The 27,785-nt window shown below is 44.6% G+C and overlaps 1 protein-coding gene across 6 annotated transcripts in view; it reads left to right on the top strand.

The window, feature by feature from the left end:
• The first annotated feature begins 496 nt into the window (after positions 1-496).
• KALRN (kalirin RhoGEF kinase) overlaps positions 497-27,785 on the top strand; it is a 518,343-nt gene continuing 491,054 nt past the window's right edge. For all 6 annotated transcript variants that reach the window (XM_054830972.1, XM_054830978.1, XM_054830973.1 and 3 more), the window contains exon 1: positions 497-839. In XM_054830972.1, coding sequence (XP_054686947.1) covers positions 767-839 — 73 coding nt within the window. In that variant the 5' untranslated portion in view covers positions 497-766. The remainder of the gene's footprint in view (positions 840-27,785) is intronic.

The raw sequence follows: 27,785 nt of genomic DNA, 5'->3' as shown, positions 1-27,785 counted from the left end.
ATGTTTTTCCCTGTAACCACACCGGCGTTCACTTTCTCTCCCCGAGTACCTGCCCAGCTGACAGGCGAGCGCTGCGCCGTGCCCCCGCGGTTATTCATCAGAGGGGAGAGACATGGCAGCGGTGCAGAGCGGTGATGCACATCAATACGGCTGCGGAGCGCACAGGGGTAGGAAATAAAAAAAAATCCACCTCCCGCTGGGGTGCCCATGCCCGCACCTGTGCCCGGCCCGCCCCGCCGGTAGCAGCTGGACCCCCGCCGCGCTGCTGCGCGGAGCGGCCGCGCCCCGCGGAGGGGCTGCCCCGGCAGCGGGGGGCGCCGCAGCCTCCCTGGCCGGCGCCCCGGCCTGGCTCAGGAAGTGCCGGTAGGGAAGCGGCGGGGGCGGCCGCCGGGGGCCGGGCCGGGTTGTCAGCGCGGTGAGGGGCAGCAGCAGCGGCGGCGGGGGGGAGCGGAGCAGGTCGGAACAATAGCGGGTGGAGGGGAGGGGGCCGGCGGCGGCGGGGCTCGGCACCCCGCCCCGGGCCGCGCCGCCCAGCGCAGCTCAGCGCAGCCCGGGGGCAGCGCAGCCCAACCCAGCCCCGGGGCAGCCGCCCCGCAGGCACCGCGGAAGGGATGATCCGGGCGGCGCTCGGCTGGGCTCGCTGCTAAACGCGCCTCCATCCCTCCCTCCTCTTCTCCCTCCCTCTTTCTCTCTCTCTCGGCTCTCCTCCTCCCTAACTCACTGGATATTACCAGCCGCCGCGCTCGCCGCCGCCTCTCCCCCAGCCATGAATCCCGCCGAAGGGGCGGCGGAGGAAGGCGCTGTCCCCGACTCCGAGGTGGATGCTTTCTTCCGAACAGGTATGGGAGCCGCGGGGAAGGGGCAGGGGCAACGCCGGGCCCTGCCTCCGCCGCGGGATGCGGGGCTGGCGGCGGCGCGGGCACCGCCGGCAGCGGAGCCGCGGGGAGGGAAGAGGAGTGGAACGGAGGGGGTCCCCGCCTGTCTCCTCGCTTTGTCCGCCGCAGCCCCTCGGCTCGTCCGTGCCCCGGTCCCTCCTCCCGTCCCCGGGAGGATGCTACCGCGGCGCTGCGCTCCCGCCGCCGCCCGCCTCGGGAGGGGACCGGCCGGGCCCCCGCCCCGGACAGGCACAAAAGCTCCGCGGGGATGCTCGGGGAGAGCCGCCGCGCTGCCGCCGCCGTGGGAGGCTGCGCCGGCTGGGCCCCGCGGGCCCCCGCCCCGGGAGGCTGCGGCCGCCGGGGTACTGGCAGGGGAGCCGGCTGTCTGCCCTGCCTGCCCTGCCCGCCCCGCTCCGCCCGGGCGCTACCCCTGCCGCTCTCGGGTGGGCAGTGAGGGCAGCGGCGTCCCGGGCAGCGCTCGCCCGCAGCTCCGCTGCCGGCCGGGGATGCTGACCCCACGGGGACGGGTTCGCAAAGTATCTCAGGGCTGGGCGAGAGCCGTGTGTTTCGCTCTCCCGTTTCAGAAGATGCTGAAGTGGAGCAGAAGTGTAGTTGGGCTACAGCAGAGCGTGGTGTGGGGCCTTCGCTAACGATGCAGTGGTTAATTAAATTCTCTGGGCAATGGGTATGTGCTGGGGTCTCCGCTGCACCACCCGTTTGTGAAGTGGTGTTTGTGTGGGAGCCCTCGGCTCTGAAACATGGCTTTGCACAGGATCAGCATCTCAACTGAATCAACTTGTGGTCTGCCTTTCCCCTTCACACCCCCCCCCACCCCCTGATGAAATCTTAAGAAAGTATTATAGGCTTCTTGGTAGATTTTTAATTAAAAATTGTAAAAGATTAAATGCTTGTTTCATAAGGGGATTGACCCTTTTAGGCTAGGACTGACACTTATTGCCACAGCTGTTTGTCAAGACTTTGCTTTTCAGCTGTTTTCCTCCTCCTACCTGCTCCTTAGCTACACACAGTGCTTTGAGCTCCAGTTACAAAAAACAATTATGTAATCACCAAAAGTTTAAAGAAGTAAAATCCCGAAGGCCTGCAGCACCTCCCTGCTATGGTAGACTGCACCCCATTTATGCGAAAACCCTTTGATCTGGAGGGTAACTATAATAAGGTCTGGCTGTGTGTATCTTGTGATCCATAAGCCATAGGATATTTGCCTGTTGACAGTCTACCTGGTTACAAGCTAATTTCTTAAGTCTCAACAATGATAGAGTTGTTTAAAAAAAGAAAAATGACCCACCAATTTTCCCTTTTAAAAAAGGAACCTGTTACTTAAGGTTTCCCCCACCTTTTCTTTCTCTCCCCTCCTTCACCCAAGGCTGAATCATTTCTCTGTGACACTGCCTTCCCAACATAAGCATGTTAGCAGAATTGAATTTGGAGAGAGCCAAGTCTGTCTAGCTTATATGGAAAAGGCATTCCTAAATGAAGAGAAAGCACAGAGTGCCATGTGACTAGATGTTTCTCCCAATCTGCCTCCTTCACCTGTAATTTCACCTGTAGATCCACTTGTCACCTGCCTTACACATTTAACCTGGAGATTTCAGAAAGTCTCCTAACATTTCTGCTTCCTGAGGAAACAAAATCACAGGAACCTGGGCCTGGAAGGGATGTTCAAGCCACATCCTTGCACTGAAGCAATGTATGCATAGGCCATCCCTGATGGGGTTCTCATCTACCTTAAGCTTCATTGAAGGACATGCAAAATTCTTGTTTCTGCACCATTATGTAGCATCATGTGTCCAAAAAGATGACATGGAAGAAATCCCACAACCTATTAGTAATTCATTTTGATTGTCAGGTGTTACAATGGCTGGGCAACATCACTAAGAAATGGGGAAAAAGTACGAGAGCAGACATGACTCGTGAAATCATACTGTTGGCTTCCTGCATCGTTTGTGCGCTGTTCAGTTCTGGGGTTCGTGCACTGCTGTTGTGCCTGTCTGAAGTTGGTTTTAATGGATGGCAGAGAGAACAGCCGATGCTGGGCTCAGGAGAACAGCTGTAGACAGGACACAAGTGACTCTCCCGCTCCTCTTTTCAGCTGTCAATGGCAATCTTGCCTGAGTAAGGACTGTGAGATAGGGTCTGATTTGTAGTAGCTGCGGAGACCTGCGTTGACTTAGCATCCTTTTCCCCTTGATATTAGCTTTTTTCTTTTATTCTTTCTGTCCTGACTTGTATTCTGGATTTGTAAAGCACAACCATTGTGGCTTATGTGCCCTTGTACATTCACATCAAATAAAAAATGAATCTGTGTGGTTTAAAGATTAGCTGCTCCAATAGCACAAGCGTACACTAAACTGCCTAAACTCTTCCCGAGTTCATAGCTACTACAGGGAAAAGCATGAACTCATTATTCTCAGTGAAAAAAATGGAGTCCAAACAACTAATATCTCACTCAGAGGCTTTTAGCAATCAGCTGGGCTTTGCACTGAGCCGGGAGGATCGATAGGCTGCTCCCTGGTACCAGCAGAGGAGGCTGATGCTGGGAATGGCGCCGTGCACAGAGCGTCTCACCCAGCAGCACCCAAACACTGGGAGGTAGCAGTCCCTTAGCAGCGATGACAACTGAGATAGCAGCTCTCCGAGCTGCACCTGGAAAGTAAAACTGAAGGAATTAACACAAGGTAATAAAGGAGGGTCTGTTCTGATGCTTACACTGAGAACTAGGAGTGACTTTTAAGAAAAGGGTGGATTTAACACCTGTGTGGTTGAAGTCTGTTAAGCCTTCCCCGGAGACTGGCAGGGTAGGGACTATTCTAATTTTTACCATCAGATATATGCAGAGAGTAATTCAGTCATCTTTTAGAGAATCACTCCCATGTAATTGGGATAAAAATTAACAGGCAAAAGGACTTTAAGGGCAGAAATGACTATTGCAGTCTCCAGCTCTGATTTCTGGGATAACGCTGGCTGCTGAATTGAGGCAGTAATTTCTGCATGACATCTATCGCTTCTGTTTGAGTAAGAAACCAAATCTATGCCTAGGTATGCCTTATTAAGTTTCTTATGTCTGTTTTGGTGACAGATAAAATATGAGCAAGTTATCTAGAATTCTCAATGGTCTATATTAAATGTGTACTGAGACTTTCATATTGCATGGAACTGAATCCAAATACTTGTTGTTTCAGACATAAAGTCAGTCACTTTGTAAATTGTACAAATGACAGATATCCCTTGGATACAGGCACAGAGGGAAAACTTTACCTTTGTGCCTAAGCTGCAGGAATTTCTGCAGTGTGTTTTGGAAACAGAGGTGAAACATATAAGGAATTCTTTTACCAAAATTTTAAATTTTTATAGAGGTCAGTGACAGAACAATTTAGCAAACTACCAATTACTGGCAAGGGTAATCATCAATATTTCTTATCCACTAGTTTTCTAATTTATTTTTCTGGCACTTAAGTATAACATTGATTATGTCTGATACGAAGATGCTGACTTTGTCATGGATACTTTCTGTGAGTGAGCTGAAAATTGATATTGTTCCATGTCCTTTGACTGTGATGAGTTATGCTGTTTGCTTTCTGCTTTCCACCAGCCGGTTATACTTCCAGCATTGTTAATTTGGGCATGAGTGACTGGCAGCTCCGTTACTAAATAACTTTAAAATGATTGGCAGTGGCCAGGCTGTTTGATCAATAGATGTGCTTGAAATGATGGCTGCAGAGAAGTGCTCCTCGAGGTTGATGGAATCAAGTGTCTCCTCGTAGAGCAGATAAATTGATTCAATTGAGTTGTCACTGGGGGTGAAGCGTTCGTGTGACACCTGGCTTCCTCACCTTGAGATGTTTTAAGGCCTGGCCTGGCAATGTGTCCTGATAAAGGAGGCTCTGTTGTAGAAAAGACTGTCCAGTTGTGCCTACCACTTGGAAAGCTCCTGTGTTCTTTAGGGTGATGCCATTAATTAAAATCTGTACCGCTCTCTGGAGGTTTTGACCTCTGACCCCTTCAGGAATATGAGTTTTGTTCCTTTCTTTCCTTATTGTCTCATGTAGGTGTTTTTTCATGTGATTGACGTGGGGGAGGAGGACAGTTATCGTGCTACATGTGGGGACCCAGATCCTCCCAAGCTTCTACTGCCAGGTAGCTCTGCCCTGCTGTTGTCCCATCTCCTCTTCCTCAGGACTCTTGGAGGAAGCTCTGCTAGTCCGGGAACTGACATGTTGACATAGCAAAGGACACATAGGTGGACCAAAAGGTCTTGATGGGAATGACTGTCCTCTTTCCCCCTCTCGTCCTGCAGGCGCTGCTCAGAAATGGGGCAGAATCTGCTGATTTATGGGGCCTTGTGACAAAGGGAAGAATCTCTTTTTGTCTGATCCTAGAAGGGAACAATTTAAATTGGTGATTTATGTTCAGGAAAGCATTTCTTTCCTGTACTTACTTCCTTCCTTCTCGCTCAGAAGTACATGCAGGGCAACAAGGGTGACATCTGATAGTCATTTACAGTGTGTTTCTTCTGGGTGAGACTGCATTGTGTTATAGGCCAGTAGGAAGATATTTATTCTATTTGATATTAATTCAATTAATGCTGAACAGAATTACTTCCAGAGGAAGAGGCCTTTCACACCCAGCTTCTGTTCAGAGCTGGTATATACTGAAGTTCACAATCCTTCATTGCCAGGGCAGGGTGCAATAGGGAACATACGCTTAGAGCACAGGCGATGCAATAAGGCTTGATACAGCACCTGCAGAAGTTATTGATGGGGGCAAAACCTGTTGTTTTGGGGCTGAAACTCTGAAAGAAGAAAAGTGCTATCCCAAAGTCATCAAACAGGAGCCCTGTACAACCCTCCTAGTGCTTGTGTAGACCATTTTGCATGTGTTAGATGGCTATGCACATCTTGGGATGATGAGCTACAAGGATACAAGTGAGCATTGAACTTGGCCATGCAAATATAATTATCACTGTTTCCCAACACCTGCCTCCAATAGTGTGTTTTCAACACCTGCCTCCAATAGTGTATTTTATCAAGTCCCATAATAACCTGCTGGGAAACATGAGGGTTTAAAAATGGGAACAACTTTGATGGGTTTGGTGGGGTTTTTTTGGGTTTAATTTCCAAGCACACCCTCATGTTAAGAGCCTGCTGGGGAGTCCTCCGGTCGGACAGGTGCTCTGGGCCTCTTGAAGGTTGGGGATGAAGTATTCTGTTGATTCAGCTGCTGTGACCTTATGGTCCCTAGGAAGGTTGATTATGGATGTATAGCAGCTTTATTGCTCCACGGCGACATGTACTGTACAGTACCCAGTGGTATTTTAAGTACTTCATAGTTATATCAAAGAAAACGCTTATGGAGTATTAGGCCTTATAAACCCATAGTGCTATGCATTTTATGGCTGCAACTTAAAGTTTAAGTCATGAAACAACTTAGAGGTATTTGTGCTTTTGTTTGATTTGGACTGGTATCCTGCTTTTAATATTTCTTTGGATAAACAACTCCTGTTTTACAGCCTTGCATGGCACATGCACCCCGTGTTTAACTGAAGGGACTCTGCCGCTTGGGGAATTTTGCCTAGTGAATCTGGCAACAATAACAGCGAATATTACAATATACGTGTCGCGAAAGAAAGCTGGATACGAAAAGAGAAGTAAAATATGATTGTCTGAATGGAGAACCCTAAAGCGTGGAGGGCTGTAAAAGAAAGAAGTCATATTATTTTGAATTAGTTTTTTTCTACTCAGTTCTGGGACAGGTTGTGTTACTGGTATGCAGATCCAGAGGACTTCAGAGGAATTGTTTGGGAGTTTTCACGGATGTAACTGAAAACAGAACTTGGCCCAGGCACCTCAATGGCAATCATAAATCCAGGTTCGAGTCAGTCACCTGTGCAATATGTGGACTGCAGTGTGTTGAAATGGGATTTAGAGCATTTCGTGCTAAGAATGGAGTAATATTCCAGCAAAATATTTAAGTTTTCATGTTGTATTTCAGATTTGGTTCAGAATGAGCCCAGTATTTCAATCCAGGGCAAAGACTTTCCACTATTCTAAGTCATTGCGAAAGTCGTTATGTATGTGATTACTGTGGAATAACATTAGTTTCAGTTGCTTTTCATTTATTTTATTTTGAACTATTCAGTGAAGATTCAAAGTCGTATATTAAAATTATGTATGTTCAGTGCTGGAGTGTGAAATACCATGTAAAACATTTATTGAAGTTTAAATAATTCCTGTTTCCTAATCAAGGGCTTAGGAGATAATTCTGTTTCTCCTTTTAAATATAAATATTCATTTTGTTTGCTCATTTTCATTAACTAGTGCCTAGAATAACTTGCGGTTTATTGGGGTTCTTTCTCCCTTATCAACATGTGTGGCTTTGTTACTAAAATCTAGGAGAGTTTTCCGTTTCTTCTGAATTACACAATATAATGCCTGAGAACATATAGGTACATAGGCGTAATTTGCCACACTCTCACTGCAAGGCAACAAATTGCCTTTAAAACTAAAAATTAAACTCCTTTTTTTGGTACCCTTAATTATATGAACCAGCATTTCAGTTTCACTGATGGAACAAAACTACCATAATTAGGCAGACTGTAGTTTTTAGCGTAAGGTCAAATCATGCTTTGCTGAGAATAATAAGAGGAAATGATCTCCAATTTAACATCTCGGTGACTGGCAGACCAGCTGCTCTGGTCATTTCTGTTAGTGAAGTGGCCTTGGGAAAAAGCGTGAGTGTGTGTTGTTTGTGAGTGAAATTAAATTAACCTTGTCACATAATTGGTACCCATGTAGACTTAGTGAAGTTTTCATGTTTTTTTAAACTCTTTTTTTCATCTGTGTGTGTGTGTAATAAGCTGTGCTGAAGTGGCAGAAGACATGCTTTACCTTTAAAATAAAAAAAACCATACAAGGAAAGATTCGACTCCAAGATGTTGCTCTCTTCTTTGCAAGGTGAGTGCCTGGTAAAACAGCAGAGGCAGTAGGTCAGGCATGCTCCGGTGCAGCGGGGATATGAAGAGTGATAGTTGGCCTAGGTTGGTTTGTTACCTGAAATTAGAATATATATAGTGAAAAGAGCTTTGTAAAGGTTCCCTGGTAATATCAGTGCTGCTGGCATGGTTCCTGACTCCTGGAGTGTGTACCCTGGTGCTCCCGCTGCTTTAATGGCAACTGGCAGCCTACACTGGGAGCAGCATCATCAGCTGGAAACAATAGTGTCTGATTCTTGTTTGTCAGCCGGGACAATAGCCCCGCTGATGGGCTGCGGTGGAGGAGAGCGGGCTTCCTTTGTATGGCAGTGCAGGCATGGCAGATGGCTAATTGGACATGATAAACCACGGGGGCAATGGGGGAGAAAAAGGAGATCTGCAGGGATTATCGGCTTGTATCCCCCATGTTAGGCGGAAAAAAAAAAGTAATTTAAAGATGTTATCAACTTTAGCTCTTTGCTGTGAATATATCATTCAACAACGAAGAAGGGGACACCATAACTAAAGTCTTTCCTTAGCTGATGTGAAGTCCACTTTATTAGCTGGGAGCAAATCATATTACTGCATGGGAAGGTAGGCAAACACATGGCCCCCAGAGACGTTGGCATGGCACTTAGGAAAATTAGCAGTGCATATTTTTCACCAGTCTTGTAAGTGAATGTCAAACTGTTGTGCCAAACAGCATCTAAGCTGAACACAAAGAGCTTTGCAGCAGTGCTTTTCAGGAGTGGAAAGTTACACTCTACCATAGTTTGTCTTGATACAAATACACATCCATCAGTGTTGAAGCACTGAAAAGCTAAGCTGATAAATGAAGACAGAATTTATTCATTAGGGATGCCATTCAGAGGGACCTTGACAAGCTTGAGAGGTGGGCCTGTGTGAACCTTACGTAGTTCAACAAGGCCAAGTGCAAGGTCCTGCACATGGGTTGGGGCAATCCCAATCACAACTACAGGCTGGGCGGAGAATGGATTGCGAGCAGCCCTGAGGAGAAGGACTTGGGGGTGTTGGTGGATGAGAAGTTCAACATGAGCTGGCAATGTGCACTTGCAGCCCAGAAAGCCAACTGTATCCTGGGCTGCATCAAAACCAGTGTGGCCAGCAAGTCGAGGGTGGGGATTCTGCCCCTCTACTCTGCTCTTGTGAGTCCCCACCTGGAGTACCGTGACCAGTTCTGGGGTCCCCAACATAAGAAGGACATGGAGTTGTTGGAGTGAGTCCAAAGGAGGGCCATGAAGATGATCAGAGGGCTGGAGCACCTCTCCTGTGAGGAAAGGCTGACAGAGTTGGGGTTGTTCAGCCTGGAGAAGAGAAGGCTCTGGGGAGACATTATTGCAGCCTTCAAGTAGATAAAGGGGGCTTTTAAAGAAGATGGGGACAAACTTTTTAGCAGGGCCTGTAGCGATAGGACAAGACGTAATGGTTTAAAACTAAAACAGGGTAGATTCAAACTAGATATAGAGAACAATTTTTTTACGATGAGGCAAGTGAAACACTGGCTTGGGTTGCCCAGAGAGGTGGTAGATGCCCCATCCCTGGAAATGTTCAAGGTCAGGCTGGACAGGACTGTGAGCAACCTGATCTATTTGAAGATGTCCCTACCCATGGCAGGGGGCTTGGACTAGATGGCCTTTAAAGGTCCCCTCCAACCCAAAGCATTCCATGATTCTAAGGTATGTGTCAATCCCAGATAGTTTTGGGTATGAGATGTGTAGGCTTAGCTGGTGGCTTAGGTGGCTGTGGGTTGTGAGCCCAAGGCTGTGCCCGCAGCCCGGTAGCAGCAGGCAGAAGTTCATCCCATTGGATGCATTTGAATTCCTTTTTTGCTTCCCCTTAGTTAAACAGCAAGAGAAAGCACACCACATCTTTGGGACTAATTCCACAATTTTTATTCATATTCCCTCTGTCCACAGAGGAGGTGTAAGAAGTAAGGGTGAAAGGGGCTCATGTGTATCAGTGGCTGCTGCAGTGATCTGCAATCATGACTGGCTTTAATTCCCTGTTCCGTAAAATGGTATCAAGTGCCTAGAATACTTTGCTATTTTAGTGTCTCTCATAATAATAATGTTATGGCATATAACAGATACATTTAAATTGCAGTAAAAATAAATCTGCAAGAGGTTAAAAATAATAGCTAGCAAGAAATATGCAGTACTCTGTGGAAGCAGATTTACTTTCTGTGGAAATGTCTGGACTGTGTTTCTCTTCCACTGTTTACTACTGTCTTTTCCCATGGGACAAATTTAGTGGAAACTCCAGATGAAAAGTTTCAGCAAGTTGCCTTTGGTTTCAGCAGGCCCTTCAAGTGCTCTGTCTGTCAGTCTGCATAGCTTTTGAAGCTAAAGGTGCCAGAGACCATTCAAAGGACTGTGAGTGGATGCAATAAAGCTTCCAATATCCTCCTATAAGACCTACAATATTGTCATTAAGTTACCATGGTTCTCTACCAGAGTTTATTATTTGTATTATTGTCTCAGTCACTGATTAGTTCCTTCTGAAGCAGATGCTGCGTGAACACTGAACAAGAAGATGATCGCTGCCACCAAGTGCTTTGACACAAAAGCTGTCAAGTGGACTCTGAATTCATTTAACCAAAGACTTGTGTTTGGCTTTGCTTTTAAATGCATCTGAAGGACAGCCAGAGGACTTGCGGAGTCTAGATCTTGGTGTGGAGCAGAGGGAATGGCTGAGAACAAACAGAAAAATAGGGAAGAAATGAGAAAACTGTAGAGAAATCTAATGAGCCCATGGAAGAATACAACAAAATTACCTAGCAGAGCACTTCAGAGATGGAGGGCACTTGGCTGAGAGGGGGAATCCAGCCTGCATGCCTGCATCCTCCGTGGAAGGGAAGTGGGTGATGTCAGTGTGGAGAAAGTCAGAAGCCAAGGGAAATCACAGAAATGAGACAATAAGAGCTTTGATTGGTGCTGTAGCTTTTGGGATGGAAAGCCACAGGTAGGTTTTCTGACATGTTAGAGAAAAAAATGGCAGACTTTGGTGAAAGGAGGGAACAGGCAAAGCCTATGCATGTACCATGCTCAGAATGGGGAAGGCAGCCATAGGAGGTACTGCAAAGCACAGGAAAAATAGCAAGGTTTTCTAGGAGCTGCCCCTCACCATCAAAGACCATTATTATCACCCTGCAGTCTTTCAACAGTGACTGCACCAAATGCCTGTCTTGCTTTGATGCTGCAGAGAGAAGGCATTTCCCTATGAAGCGAAGACACAGAGCCAAAATCCTTGGGTGTTCTGCTTCACGTTTAATGCTTCTTGTTCACAGAAATATGTCATGAAGAGGCAGCCTCCTTGGATCTGACTGCCACTGTGTTCGCAGCAATTTTAACTTTCCTGCTCTGCTTTTCTGTGCTGAGGCAGAGAGTTCAGGAGTGATGCTAATAGAGTCAGTCTGAAGCATTCAGATAAATTTAGTCCGAAGGAGCAAGTCAGGCCTACCGGGTAAATAGTAATGATCCTGTGTGCTTCGAGGACTTAGATCTACGGTGTGCGAATCTCCCGTTAACAGCTTGCTCCTATTCAACTCAATCCTGCTTGAAAGTTAGCTGGGGTGTTAAATAGGTCAGCTATCTATTACAGATTCTGTTAGTCTGTCATCTGTCTGCTGCTTCAGGTTATTTATCAAATTCCTAATGAGATGGTCTTGAACTATCTGAGGCCAGGAGAAAGTTGTTAACACTGACTCAATTTAAAACATCTCTGGTGCTAAAACTGAACAGAGGGAAAACCCTGTTGGTTAGATGAGTTCAGATCAATTAAAACTGATCTGCGTGGCAATGCAAGATTGTAAAAATGACACTTCCCAGCATGTAAACCCTTCTCATGGGAAAAGATTATTTTTTTTTTTTTTAAAGAGAAAAAACCCCTGCTTGTCTTCATTGTCAAGTTGTGCAGTAAGGTGTAACTGGCAGCTTGGACCTGGTTGCTGTGATTGGGATTGATTTCAGTGTTTGATGCAGCTTCAGGTCCGTTGTGATGTTTGTGCCGGGGAGCCGTACATTGCTCATGTGTAATAGTTCAAAACTAATAGCTGGTAGGTTCTCACTCAGGCAATCAAAGGACAGGTTTCTACAGCATCCACCTCAGAAGTCAAGCAGTGCTCAAGATGTGCAGGCTGAGCAATAATTGCTCTGCTTGGCTCAGCCATCCTCAGCATCACTTGCTGTGCAGTATTAATGGAGATAATCGTAATTAGAAATAATACACAGAGTTAGCATAGCATTTCAGAACACTTAAATAGTCACAGTCTTTGCATAGAATAGGGAATTCTCATCAAGCCCATCTATAAAAAGGGGATAATCAGGCACAAAGCTGTAGTAAGTGTTTTTTCTTGAGGTTGTATGGACTTTGTGCACGTGTTCTTGAAAAAACCCACGTCCTGGTGGTGGAGCAAACCCTGACAAAGCGCTGCATGGCTTTTTCTTCTGTTGGCAATGCATGGGCCAGGAAAAGCACACCAATCCCTTTCTACTGTAGGATTGCCAAAAGTCATGACTGAAGTGACAGGTGAAATCAGAGAGATGTGCAAACACTCGGCTCTTCTTAAACCACTCGATATGGGTACCTATATATGGATGCAGGTGACCTACTTCAGACAGGTTGTACGTCTTGGCCTATGTCCACACCAACCAGTCAAACGGTCTTAAGACTTTTATTACACTGACCCTATTTTTAAATATACATAGGTCAGAGCCACATCTGGTATAAAAAATGGCCCAATGCCAGGAGGAGCTACAGTAATTTACACAGACAGAAATTTTGGCCCGTGTTCAGCTGACAGACACGTGTGGGCATGGGGCCAAAGAGGACTGGTAGCAGAGTAAGAATATTTCTAATTGAATGTGTTAAGACATCCAGATGATTTTGCTCATCACGGTGGTACCTGAATGCTGACAAAACAAGGCACTTGGGCTCTGGGTCCGTCCTGCTCTCTATTTGGTAGGGTCCCTTGTGCCTTTTTTGTAATGAGCGTGCTGCTGTGAAAGTTACGTCTATTAAATGCTAAATGTAAGAGAGATTTAATGACATGCTATTAAAAAGTTCCACCTACCTAAAAATGCTTTGCTTTCCAGCCCAGGTTTGCTAATATATTCCATATTTCAGAGAGATCTCTTCATGAAGGGAATGCTGTCAGGAGCCGTTTACAGCTCTGATCCTGCTTTTGTTGTCTTTTACGAGTGCCAGATTCCCTTTGACTGCAGAGCCAACCACTCTGCCGCGAAGTTTATGCTGCGGATGTCTCCCGTGGGCGCGTTACTTACTTGGGGCATGGGAAGGTACCTCCTGACTGGTTCCATACAGCAGAGTTTAACGGCGCTATAACCATAGTATATGATTTCCTTTTCTTGGTCTCATTTTTCCTCATACTTTTTCCTCTTGGAATATATCTAGCAAATGTAAAACCTGTGTGTTGCTATTCCAAATGGGGTTGTTCGCTTAACATGGCATTGTCCAGGGTAGTATAAACACCCATGGCCTTCTGAAGAGCACTGAATTGATTGCACATTTATATTTACCAGTAATGTTCCCCAGCTAACATGTCAATGAGAGAACTGCAAAGACTTGTAATTAAGTGCTACCCCAAAGAGTAATTTTCACACTGACAAGAAATAGAAAGTCATGCTGCATCTTCCCATGGGAATACATAGATAAAGGAAAGTTTCCTCTTTGGAAGTTATCTTTGTATTTCTTTAGAGACAGAAGCTGTGGAGATATAGCACAGGCAGTGGTCACCAGTTTGTGGACTGCAGAAACTGGTGTGGGAACTCTCTCCCAAATGCCACTTCCTCTCCACTGCTCCCCAGTCCAGAGTACAGGCCCTACTTTTTGCTGGTCGCAGCTCTCCAGCAAAGGCTTCCTTTGGCTTATGTATACCTGGAATATTTGAGAAGGAATAAACCTACTCCCTGGCTGTTTTCTAGATGTCCCCAATCCAAATGGGCCTCTGTCTTGTTGAACAGAATGAGAGTGTGCTGTGGGGAGCGTCTGTCACTCCTTTTCCTCGTCCCGCTCCTGGGGTGCACAGTGACCTGTGCTTGCACACAAAGTAGCTGAATGTCAAATGGACAAGACAGAAACTTTATACAGATTAAACTGAAAATCTTGAAACTAATAGCATAGTGCGGAGGGCAGACTTACAGTGCCTAACTAGCAGGCATGTGAACTGCACAAGCAAAGACAGTAGGACTAAGCTCCTTTTTTTTTTTTTTTTTTTTTTAATCTAACATGCAGCTATGTTAACAGCTGCAGCTAATGACTTCTGAAGGGATCTTCTCTCCTGGCTCCCTTTTTGCTCTTCCAATCTATGTATGTATTTGCCCTGAGAGCTGTTCCAGGAACTGAATTAAAACCTCCGTAGTCATTACTTTTCCTTTTGGTGTGCAGACACCCTGCAAACGGTGGCTCGGGCAGCAGCCTGAAGCAGTTAGGTTTCGGAGGAAGCCAACTGTAACAATCTATTTTTAAAAGGTTATTTTGAAGAATTGGATTTTATGACCTGATTTGAACTGATCTTGGGCGCCCACGTGTTGTGCTGCCACAGCCTGAACCCACAGGAGCGTCACTCTTTGCTGTTTTGCCATTGCAATCCCATCTGCTTTCTGTACCAGACAGCTACAAATTATTCTCTCCATCCTCAAACCTGCTTGTCCTGTGTGTTGATAGTGGAGAGTTGCAGATCTTTTACTGGGGGAAAGTAAAACTATGCTTGTCATATTGCAGTTTCTTGGCTGTCCTGTTTCCCTTCAAGGAGTGGGAGTCTGGAGCTGGGGCTGTCATCTTTTATGAAACATTATTATTTTTTTTTTTATTTTGACTATCTGTAAAAAATTATTTAAAAATCCTCCATGACCAAATAGTTTATGCAGGAGTTCACATAAGTTTCATTCTTAACTTTGCTATTGAGTTATGGATATAGGCACTATGTAAGACCTTAAAACACCAGAGTTACAAACACCCACACCTCTCAGCTACAGCAAATGGAACCTGAACAACCTTGATCCAGAAGGCCACGGACTGTTGCAGCATCAGTCCCTGATGCCTCATCTGGACACATCCTTGCACAGCTTTTCTTAACATCAGTGGCGCAAGAGCTTTACAGTGGGACTTTGGCGGGCACCGGCCTGGGTTTGTACCTCCTTATAGGAGGCATTCAGCATGTAGGAGTAAATATAAATCTTGTATTCAGTCTCTTGAAACTGTCTCAATATTTCTATTGTGTAATTCCACACAATATTTCTATTGTGCTGAAGTAACTTGAGTTTGTTCTTCATCCAGAAACAAATGGGAAAGCTGTAACGGATTGCTTTGGATTAGGTATTGATGTTCAAGAAGGCTCTCTGTTTCAGAGTCACATTTTTACACATGGATAAATAAATGAATGTGTTATTTTGGAAGTTTAAGACTTGTCATGGTGGTGTTTATCATGCTGTAGTCCTGCTGGGACTCTGCTGATAAATGGGGTTTTTTAGGTAAAAAGCCTCCATGGATGAGGAGGTGCTGATGGCTCTGTTGTTGGCACCCATCCATTTGAGCCCCTAAGAGACACTTAGATATTAAAACTGCACTTTTTTGAAGTTTAGACTTGAGGTTCACAGTTTTGAAGCTGTTGGTGCAACTAAGGAACACCACCACCCCACCCCCCCCACCCCCCCCAAGCAATTAGTTGAAAGGAAGGCTGCATTCCTAATGTCCTGGCCAGATTCCTCTTGGAATAACTGTATTCTCTCATTTTTCTACATTTCTACTCTGAGGTTATGCTTTACAAAGCTGGTGTGCATGAATAATTGCTGAATTTGACTGTATGAATTGCTGCATTTTAGTGTTGAGAGGTAACTTGTATCTCTGACTTTTCCATAGGGTGAAAATCCTGTTATTCTTAGCACCTCCCCTGTCTTTGCATAACCTCTCTCGCTTTAGGCAAGGTAAACCAAACACAGCCTCTGGCAGCTCTGTGTCAGGAACAGCACGTGCATACGCCACGTCCAGGCACCCCATCCTTCCCGGCTGCTACTGAAGCCATCCGGGAACACGCGGGCTTCCCCTGCGTCACGCCCCAGCCTGTATGTCTGAAGGAAACCACCTTGCATCTTCAGCTCTTCCTGTCCAGCTGCGCACGGGTCCAGCATGTCACAGCTCATTGTTTAAGATGGCAAAATGTGTTCTGGTCCTGCAGCACTAGAGGGGCTGTAAAATGCTGTTATTGTTGTTAAAGAAATTTATAAGCTGTTAAACACCACATGTTGGTTAGGCAGAGCTTTCCTATTTCCACTGCTTGATAAGAGGCTTATGAGTGAACACCTGCTGTTTGCAAAGGGGAAAGGCTGGTTGTCTCCAGCATCCCAAATCAATGGGTGCTTTTTCTGGTGCTGGCTGGAGCTGAGTTCCCAATATCTCAGCCCTCTTCTGCTTTTTGGTGTGTGGTTTCCATATAGGGTTAAATTAGGGTGCAGCAGCTGACTTGCAAGCTTTTCTGACAGGAGCTCTTTGCTTCTGCATCCGTAACTTTCCTACGGCTCCCTTAGGTAAAGCCTCCATGCTTTATCTGACAGACAGCTCAATTGATATTTCTAACGGCTTACTCATCTGGTGTTGGTGTGTCTAGGTGCAGCCAGAAACTTTCATCCTAAAGTTGTAGGTATCCTCAAGTTATATATACAAGTGGCAATGTTGCAACAGAAATGCCTCAGCAGCTAGGCTGTGATACAGGAATGAGTGTTTCATCCCCATAAGATGAAACATTTGTGCTTTTTGGGGTGGGAACCATAACTTGGATACAGGAATCTTATGTGCTAGAACAGTGTCTTTTACCACGCTTTTAATTTTATGCATCTTATCTTCTCTGGTCTATGTCAGACCAGAAGTTTCCTCAATTATTCTTGTTCATCCTAAATTTCACAGCAAGGGGATAACTGATAACTGATGCATTGCAGAACAAGGATTTTTTTTTTTTTTCCTTGCATTGGAGTAATCCTAAGAGAAAAGATTGCTGCTGTGAAAAGCAAAGCCCTTGGTCTTGTTGTTCTGTGTTCCTCCTGTCATCATTGAAGATCTTTGTGTTAGGCCATGAGCAGCCCACATCATCACCGGCTTTCCCTGCTGCTGGAGCCTGCAGTGAGACCATAATCCTGGGTTTGCCATCACAGTATCTTCCCACGTAGTGTGATTTTACAAATCTAATATTGTGCTTTCTCTGCAGGAACAACAGCAGCAACAAGATAGGCTGCAAATAGCAGTGTTAGCAGAAGTAAGCAAGTATCCTGTCGTCTGACAGTGCTGGACAAACAGCAAGCTAATTTTCACCTTGTAGTACCAAGGTTGTAGATAAGTTTAGTAAACAATATAAAATTCTGGAGGTGAAGGTCCTACTTCTGCTGTGGCCTCCTGGATGACATTAAGCAATTAGCATTGCTCCATGCCTCAGTTTCCCTCTGAGAATTGGGTAATTGGCTGCTAATGAAAAGCCCTATAAAATAATAACACTTACAGCAGTGCATATAACAGTTATTTACACAGAAAGCTGTCATCATCTCCACTTTACAAATGTGAGGAACTGAGGCAGAAAATGGTTTGCCAAAAGCTATTGATGTAGTCGGGGCAAGAGTCCTCATTAGACCTCTGGAGCTGGCGGCCGCCTGGCCAGCCCATAGGCTTCGTTCTGTTCATCACCTCCTGCCCCTGCCTTTGAGTACCGCAGCGCTGGTTAAATGCAGAGGATGTTGGTGTGTGGAACAGATTTAGGCTCATTCCTTTCACTGTTCCTGCTGAGTGAATTGGAAAAGTAATAAACAAAATGGTTTTTATCTAGGAAAAAGGTTTTAGAGCCCTCCATTTTTAACAAGCATATGTTAATAGTACAAAGTATATGGGACAGCATTGTCCTAATTAGTTTTCTGTTGAAATTAACAGCCCTTGCGTTCAATAGGAACACATTTAGGCCAACAGAGCGTCTTTGAAAAATTCACAGGAATTTTGCCCTGTGGTTTTGAGTATGAGCTGAAGCTTCAACATCATGGAACCTCCTCTGTGCAGAGCTTTACTCTTCATTTAAAATGTTCTCCCTCTTTAAAAGCCAGCTTCTTAGTGTAACTTGAATCCATCTTATTTTAGGGTATATATTTAGTATCCAGCTGATTTTTTCCCTCTAAAGTTCTTGGATAGCAAGTCCATTAAGAAATCTCAGTGTTGCCAAACCAGTTTTAGACATTTGGAACTTCAATTACCTGCTGAACTCTTAAAAAGTAATTTGGTAATGAAAGCAGTGAATGCATTCTGCAGTGTTTAAGGGTTGCTTACAGAGATAAAATGGTTTTGGCTGGATGTCAGATAAATACTTTTATGCTGAAACATATGTGCAACCAGTTTTTCTCCTCTTTTTGAATGAATCTGAAGAGTCTAATCCTTCAGAATATCCCCAAACAAATTCTGGATTACTAGATCCTGTGCTCTTAAATGAAGACAATCATTTAGTATTTTGCACCAAAGGAACGTCTTTCATCTCTGGATCTTGATGTATTTTACAAAGCCAAATATGTTCAGTCTAACCGAACTTCTGTGAAACAAGAAAATACCATTTCCCATTTACAGCTGTGTTAGCCAGCAGGAGGACATGAAGTGGTGCTAACGTCAGGCTGGCGGCAGCAGAGATTGCTGGAAGATGATGTGGGATGGCGTGCCTAGGTGAGAAACTTGGGGAACAGATTGTTAGAGTCTCGCTATTTCTGACATTGAATCGAATGTGATCCTGGGCACGGGTCTGATGCCTCTTGCAGGTGAACAAAAGAAGGGTGCAAAACTGTTTCACTCCCACTCTGAGTTGCGGGTTATATTTGCATGGGCCCCTCTGCCTGTGCCTGGGAAGCCAAGCAAAGGCTCTGGTGTGCGAGACAGCGGCCAGCGCAGGGGGAGAGATAGAGCTGAATTGCCTTGCTTACCGCACAGGTAACACATGGCGTTTTGCTTATGGGAGAGAAGCTTCTCAGCTCTTCCAGTGTGCTTCCGTTTTAAAATTCATCTTTCTGGAGTTGGGTTGGCTGAAACAAATACACACTTAGCTCCGGTTCAAGAGGTGACTGAAACCATGCCCTGTACTGTGAGATGCCTATCTGTGTGTGTGGCTACATAGTATTAATAAGCCAATCCTAGTTACCGTAAAATGAAGAATTTAGTTGAAAAATGAAGACCGTTAGCATCAGCGTATTTTTTTAATTGTGATAATGGAATCCGAAGCTGAGTGGTGTTTCCCGTGAATTATACCCTAACTTTTTACACTCCATAGTTCATCTGTGACACTGAATGCAACCTCATATGCCATTTTTTTCCTGAACAGTATCTACAGCTGTGTCCAGATGTGCTGCTTGGCTTGCAGCTGAGCTGGGTTCAAAGGCTTTGAACCCAAGCCAGGCTCAAAGTAGTTGGGCACTGTCCCCACTGCTGCGGGGTCGGTATCTGCAGGCATAGCTGCACATGTGATCCTTCTCTAACCCAAATCAGTCAAAATGATCTGGGTTAAAGAAAAACCTCCATGCTTTTAAATAGTAAGCCAACCTGGATCATTTTGACACAACCGGGTTAGGGAGCGACTGCGTACAGATATAGCGACAGATTGGAGGGGGCGGTAACCCAGCTCTGCCGCAGCCGAGCTGTGAGTTGGACCACAGGCTGAGTAACGCTTGTTGTGGGTGAGTTCAGTAAGATGCTCTGACTTTTGTCATATACAATAGCCTTGTTTTATAGGAAAAAATGTAATAGTCTAAGGGCTAGGAATGCAGCTGATGTTTCCCAGGTTTGGCCTCTGATTACCATTATGCAGTCTGATGCCATCTATAGTAGATGGGCTCGTATGTTCCTGCCCAAGGGCCTGGTAGTGGCTGTTTTTTTCCCCTACAGGCAATTTAGAGCAACTTCAAGGTTCTTCTAAACTGCTCATGCTTTCATGGGCTGTAAGGAAGCTGCTACCCAGGCAGTATTTTCAGGATAACAGCAGTTTAAGCACATGACTGACATATACATAGTTTTGACATGAGAGATGCTCTGTGGGTTTTCGCAGCCTTCTAAACATGCTGATAAGGGGCAGATATAGCAAGGCTTTCTCCAAAAACTGAATGGAAACATTCAAGATTTTAGTTCACAGAGGATAGTATAAAAATCCCTCTAATGCTATCTTGGGCAAGTTTGTAACTGTGTGTGACGCTGGACTCGACAGTGATCTCATTGATTCCTGCTGTGCTGAGACTCAATTACTCTGGTTTAACATCAGTGTGCATGGGAGCAGTTAGGCCTGCTGACAGGATGGATACTTTTTCTCTCCCCTCGGGGAACTGGTTGGTAGTGGTTATGCAGGTCATGTACACATGCTACGATCTGTCTGCACAACAAGCCACCGCTCTGTGTGGCTTGTCAGCAGACATTTCTAAGATACCCTCAGCTATAAAAGAGCATCTTCTCACCCCATCTCCCCTCCCCAGGAGACACGATCCCCCAGTTCCCATAGCACGCACACACTGGACGCTATGATCCAGCTCCTCATGCACTGTGTTTTGGCCAACATGGGACCTCTTTCAGTGTCTGGCGAAGCCAACAGTAGGGAAAACCTGTTTTGCTGTGTAGGCTCATTCAGGAGAGTTGAGTATCCATATAAATAAATGGAGGAAGCCCCGCTGCAGTGAGGTATATGATGCATGGTGGTGAGGAGAGATGCCCGGGCCATTGGACAGGGTGCTCCTGGAAGGCTGGGGCCCATCTCTTTGCCCTCAGTAGTTCCAAGTGGTGCATGTTGCAGGAGTGTTGATGATGGCGTGTGACAGCTTCATGTTTTCTAGCCCTGAAGCTGATGACAGCCAAAGAGAAATGACTTTCCCTTGTTGGTGTTTATTTCCAAATGCATTCACAGCGCGACTCAGTGCTTCCTCTGGCTGTCTGAGGCGAAGGCTTGACCTCTCCTTCTTTCAACCTTCTTGACATTTGCCTGTAATGAACAGACCTAGATGTTGCAGTATGTTTTTCTGGGTCATTGAATACATTATATGCTTGTCCTTCAGAAGAAATATAGTATCTTTCATCTCAGCCCATCAGGTTGTTTTTGTTGGTTTTAATTCTGTTGTAGTTGTTTAAACCCAGTCATTTTGTCAATAGGCATTATTCATATGGGGAGAAATAAATTGATTCATACTTGAAGCACACGCTCACACAGGGCTGTAGCATGAGGCAACAGCCATGAGTCCAACCCAAAGGGCTGACTCCGCTGCTGTGCAACCTGTGGGGTTGTTTACACCTGTGGGGACAGGATGCGAAATCCCACAGCAGTGCTCAGACACCAGTGAGTCTGGCCTCAGCTGGTTGCATTTGGCAAATCTGCAATTTCTCCTGTATTATGAGCATGTGCTCCCTGTCCAGGTCCTCCTGCTTGCTGGGTTATATGCAGAGACAAGTCTATACGCAACCTATGGGCTGTCTTCATTTTGGAAACCTCTGTGCATGAATGGTTTATCTGCATTTCTGGAAACGAGCTTGATTGACACAAAAACACAGGAAAAACTGCATCCCAGATGCTTTTGCTATGATTTGGTTGTATTTTCTGGGAATACTTGGCATTTGTAGCACTGTCTGGTCTCCTTCAAATCATATACCTGCCTGGAGGCCAGGACTCTGTGAGCTCATGGCTAGAGCTGGAATTGGCTACCTTCAACCTTAAACTACTTTTCTGCAGCAACTGTCTTTTATTTGTAGAATTTCAGTCCAATTTCATGGTATTCAGGCTGTTTCACTTACCATTTCTCATGCTTTTTCTATGTTGTCTCTGCATCTCAGTAGTGCAATGGTCTCCACATCATCTCATCCCAAAAATTTTCATAGTAACAATAAAAATGTCCATGTTTATTGATGGTTTTGGGAGCAAACTCTTCAGCTTTCCGCTGGAAAAAAGAAAAAAACCGATAACTTGACACGTTTGGACAAAGACACTAGTAACTGAAAAATTTTGTTTGAAAACTTCCCAGAAAATGAACCCACAATTTCTATTCTAATGAGTGGTTTACATTTCCCAACAAAAATACTAAGTTTGTTTGGAGAACAAGGGGCACTTTCCTTTGATTATTTTGCTGAGTCAAAGCCATATTTCATAGTAAGGAGAAAGTTTTGCTGGAAACTCCTTGTTCAGCCCTGCTCCCTCCAACTAGTTGGTTAAGCATCTCCTAAAAAGACATTCTGCTTGCATTGCCAGTAAATTACCATGCTTTAATATTTATGTTCAAAATGAGTCTGATAATGTATTAAAAAACAAGCAAGCAAGCCTGCGACCTGCACGTGCCAGAGTGAATGGAGCCGTCGGCTCTGTTCGTGCCGTAGTGACTGACAGGCGCTCTGATGGAGTTGCCTCTTCCCTCCCTCACTCTCGTCTGCATGTTAACGTCTCTGCTCGTTGAATAACGATGCACTTTAAGACAGATTTGTCTTATTTTTGTTTCTGGGTGCTGGTAGGGTTGGGGCTATGTTTGTGTTTCTGTGAAGTACCCGGCATGCTTCTGGTCAGCTGGAATAATTCTGCAGGAAGAATTTTACCTGGAGATGAGTACGCCCCTGCCTTACGGGAGCATCAACCAGTGAAACCAGTTGCCATGTTGTATTTCAGTGAATCTACAGATTTGGTACTAGGGTAGATGGGGTCCATATCTCAGAGCATATGGGATTGCATGGATGTGCGTGGGTACGCCTGGCATTTTGGTGTGGTTTCAGCATGACAGATGTGGGTTAGAGGGTATGAGGAGCACACAACGGCCTGTTGGTGGGCTTCTTGCAGGAGTTTCCCCAGGCAGCTTGCAGGGGGAGCTCCCTGTAGAGAGCCAACAGGCAGATCTACGCCTGTGTTGTACTTGTGTCTCCTCCTGAGCCAACTTGTGGGAGGACCTGTGTGGACACAATGAGTGGAGTTGTACATAATTCCCTTGTGGATGCGCCGGCTGACGTATACCTTACGTGATGGATGCACTTGGCTTTTACACTTCCTCTATAGGCATCCGAAGCTCATGTAAACCTTCAGAAGCAAAGTGTCTCTCTGTGGACGTGATTCCTTGTAGAAAGATGTTCATAATGCCTTCAAAAGAGCCTAGAGCTTTTCCTTGTCACAAATATGCTCCAGATCACTATTTATTCACTCCTCTGTGGGATTAGGGCAGGTAGTCTCCCTGATGCAACATGCCTCCAGTTTGTCCTACTTGATATTACTCTCTTTAATATAGTTATTTATGCTAGGGCCAGCTCAGCATGTTATTAAATTTACAAGCCCTTGGTTACATCATTAGTAAGAATAAATATTTTAAAAGACAAGGGCAATTTAGAGATCCTGGGTTAGGTGTAGCAATTTAAGCAGCAAAGACAACTGATACTCTGAATAGCATGTACTAAGAAAACAATGATTTAACAATGTGGGAAGAAGGGGGCTTCAGGGACCTATGCCACCTGTGTATATGGGATGGTTTCAAAGACTGCAGAATGATGTTAAGATACTTGGATCAACTACTGCCTGTATAATTACAATGTGTGAGGAAGGTATATGAGAAGTAGAAGGAAAAGCAAGATTCTCACTAACAAAACATAGTTCCCTGCATCTTTTTATACTTTTTTTTTTTAAATTTTATTTTATTTTATTTTGGGAATCTGGTGGGTCAAAGAGGTCCTGGGGCTGCTGTCTGTGTAGGATACTTGGAAATACTTTCAAGATGGCAATTCCCCCCTCCCTCACTTATTTACTTCAAAGACAAGCGTTGAAATAAAAGAAAATCCCCTGCTCCCATTGAAGTATTGCAGAATATAGCATGAATATATAGTATGTGGGGGGGAAAGCAGCAATTTACCACGTGGCTGCAGTCAATTTTTTAGCTATTTGGAAGTCATGAAGTATCACGGTTCCAGAAGGACAACAGAGGCTGCAGTTTGCAGTCTCTGCTCCCTCCTGCTCTCCTGCAGTATTTATTCACCAAATGGTGCAAAGTGCTGTTAGCCACCAAGGCAGTTTGGCATTTATCTCCCTTGCTTGCTTTGTTTCACTAAGGGGTATGGAGCTTTCATCCCTTCATCAAGCTACTCTGGAGAGGTTTAGTATTGTGAATATGCCAGTGCATGGTACAGCTGTCATATTCCTGCTGCTTAAGCAGAAATTTATGGCAGGCAAAGGCAGATACATGTGGTGTTGGGTTATGAGACTGACAGATTTGCTGTCATGTCTCATAGCAGTTTAGGTGAGATAAAGCGGGTTTTTATTTATTTTATTTTGTCACAGAGTGCAAAACTTGAGCAGAAATAAGGGATGTTTAACAAGTAAATGGGCCCTAATTTTCCTATTGGTGTGAATTTGGAATTTCCCCGCTGATTAAAAAAAAATTAAAAAAAAAAATTAAAGCTCACCTGAATGAATCAGAGGAAGCAGACAAGGTACAAGGCAGTGATAAGCACAACCTCTGGCACGCTGGGGATGGTGTCCCAACCCTCTCTTGGGACAACGTGAGCAGCGCTCATCTGCGATGAGGTTATCGCAACTTTATTGAAATTGTTTTCATGTGTGAATTGTTGTCTTCCTTCCAGCAGCTGTCAAAATCCTGCCTTGGGTAACGTCTGAGAGCAGTCTGATCCTCTGCAGGAGGCCACCCGAGCCTGGTCCCCCTGAGAGTTTGTTACATGTGGCTGATCACGCAGAAGGACATGCTATGCCACGTTAAAATGAGGCAGTTAGGGGAAAACCTGGAAATTGGGTTTTAATCTGAGATTTTTGAATAGTTGGTAACAACTTCTTAAATTTTTTGAGTCTCTCTGGTAGTTCCTAAAAAGGTGTTTAGAAACCAGGGCTAGTCCATGCTGTAGCATCTCTTGTGGTGGTTTTTGGTTAATATTTACATTCTGAGGCCATATATGCGACTGTTCATGCCAGAAGCCCTTGACTTAAGCAAACCAGGTAATGAAATAAAGGTTACTTTCCTTCTGCTCTTCTGTACCTTCACATTACGTCTCTGTGCCCATAATCTGTCCACTGAATGTGATTTAGGATGTCTAAGAGGAAAAGGATATTTTACTGTATATATGCGTGAATTTTGGTCTGTGAAGTAAAATGTGAAGAATTAAAAGGCAAAAAAATTCCATTCATTATGTAATTTCCTCTCCCACTTATTGTATTTCCTTTGAAAAATGTAATCCATATGACACTTGGATGTTATAGTGAATTTGTTTTAAAAATCTTACAGGTGATTCCAAATACTTATTACTTCCTTAGTGGAAAATCAGTTTCTAGAGACTTCTTGGCAAATATCTCCCCCCCCCCCCCCCCCCCCCATGATGGTCACACTTTCTTGTCTAATTTATTGTCCAGCTCTTTAGAAAAATAAATGAATCTAGGAAAGCTGGGTTTATTTGCTCTGCACCTGGTTTGGGTATCATTCAGCCTTGCTCTATTTGGATAGTTCCAGCTTTTTAACTTGTCTTCATGTCCTCTTTGTTTCTATGGGGTGGATTGTGTTACGCTCCTCAGTGCTTCTTCACGTGTTTCAGTATTCACACAGCAGGGCTGGTCTGGATAGCACAGCATAAAAGCATGGACAATTACTGGCCTTGCCCTGGCAGGGTGAACAAAAAAAATTAAGACAAATACTGGACATTGTGCTCTGGAAAAGCAGCAGTCTGGAGTAGGAGAACAGTAATATTTGCATGGCTTGCTGAAGATGTGGAATATAAGTCTTCTTTATTCTCCAAGTTTTAGTTTTGCATTTAAAAAATAAATTAATTCAGACATACTTTTTTTTTTTTTTGACTTGTCACACTGGCATGACCAGAGCCATAGAAAGAACATTGAACTGGTTGTGGCTTAAAGCATCAGAAAATGTGCTCCATCCTTCAAGCTGGGATGATTCCTTTGGGATTGCTTGGAAGAGCTGGCAATAGTTATAGCCCCATCAACTCCGGACATGACTTACACGTGCATGTTGGAGTGCCTTGGCATTAGTGCAGATTCTGTATTTACCACCTTGCCAGAGTGGCACAGTGTATTGCTACGAGCTGTCTTTTGTAGCACTTAACTTTGTTCTGTAGGACTTCTGCCAAATGTATTTTTTTTTTCCCTTTGTCTTACGTATCTGTCTGTATCCCAACAGAAAAGCTGCTCTGTGTATACATCTCAAATAATAGTGCTTTTCTGATACAGATACCCAGCCCTCTGAAAAAGAGACTACTCTATTTTGGGCCAAGATAGAGGTCCTAAAAAGGAAAAAATATAACCTTCATGATTGCTTTGAAAATCTTGACATTCATTGCCATTTTTTATGGATATCTTAGATGCCTTTGCCCATAGAAGAATGAGAAATTGAATGTCTGCAGTATTTGCTTCTTTTTATTATTTGTATATTTTTGGTACTTCAGGAAGAAATTCTGGCATTGGGGAAAAACAGCCTGAGATGTGTTTTCCTGCTCACGTCTGAAGTTGTGAAGCTCTTTTCTTTAAAACCTCATAGTAAAATGTGTTGAACATCATCTGGTGCCTTTGGTTGCGAATTGGCATCATTTCATATTGTGCCTTGGGCGAGGCATATTGTTCTTAGCTTTCTGAAGGTTAATTTCTGCTTTACCTGGAGTATTCCCTCAGCTATTGCAGTAGTTTATGGTTATCCTTGTTCCTTTAGACCAACAGGAATTGCTGACATCTGAACACCTTGAAGTCAAATATCAAACCTCATTGCTTCATTCACTAGGCTGCTGAAGTATACGTATGCTGGCAGATTTGCTATATTGCTGTGAGCCTTTAGTAACTGATATACTATGTATTGCTAGTTAAACAAATCCGCAAATAACTACCCCCCCCCCCCAACCAGCCCTATTGAGTACCTAAAGTAACCCAATTGTTATAAGCACTAAGTACTGCAATTTGTGAGCAACATATAAAGGTCTCTTCTTATCTGTCATTGTGAAAATGAGTTTTGACCAGAGCCTTATGGATGGTTAGGCTAAAAGATTCAGATTGCAGTTTCTCATATTAGACATATAAGTAAATTTTGGACTTGTGTTATGAGTTTAGACTGCATTTTGGAAAAGAGCAGTAACACAGCTTGCTCTGGCTTGTGCAAATGAAGTCACTTGTTCAAGAATGTGAAATAGGTGTCCAATGTTAAGTAGCCAAGATGTTGGCTGTAGCTTCCAGAGTCTATGAGATGGAGAATAACTTATACTGGTGGTTAGCTGGAGCATCCCTACACCGGCTGTGGGGGCAGGACTTGTGAAGAGCAGCAGCCTGTGGTGCTGTGCCGGGTGCTCATGCAGCACAATGAGGTAGTTTTGTCTGTTCTGAACAAACTGAGAGACAGAAATACTTCTGGTCTGATTCATTAATAATGGCATGCTTGAGCTTCCACACCAAATAAGGCTGTGGTAGCAACAAAAGGTCAATTTTCTGTGACTTTTGCTATCCATGGTTGCAGTTATTGCTTAGTTTGGTGATCAGGTGCTGTAACAGAGCAGTTCACTTAATGTCTCAGACATGCAGCCTAGAGCAGAGAAAATTTAAGAAGGAAAGATACATTTCTCTATACAGTGCAATCAGCAGCTTAGAATGACAAATGCAGCTCTGGCAAGTATTAAACGGTGTGTCTCAGACCCTTTTCTGCCCCAGTTTGCTCTTCATGGGGTGAATTCATAACCAGCTGAAATGTCAGTGTTGTAAAAGGTTAACACCCTTTAAAGAAACAAGAAGCAAGGCCTTTGGAGCTTATTAAAATACTAGTTAGAGTCCGGGTTCCTGACACCTCTAGTGTAGCTGTGTTCAGTAATCCTCCCAGTGAAGTCGATGAGAGCTTTGCCACTGCCTTCAGTAATGTTAGCTGATTCTGCAGCAGAGAAGAACGGGAAGAGCA

This window comes from Grus americana, chromosome 6 (genome assembly GCF_028858705.1).
Source record: "Grus americana isolate bGruAme1 chromosome 6, bGruAme1.mat, whole genome shotgun sequence".
Lineage (NCBI taxonomy): Eukaryota > Metazoa > Chordata > Aves > Gruiformes > Gruidae > Grus > Grus americana.
This window is presented reverse-complemented; position numbering and strand designations above follow the sequence as displayed.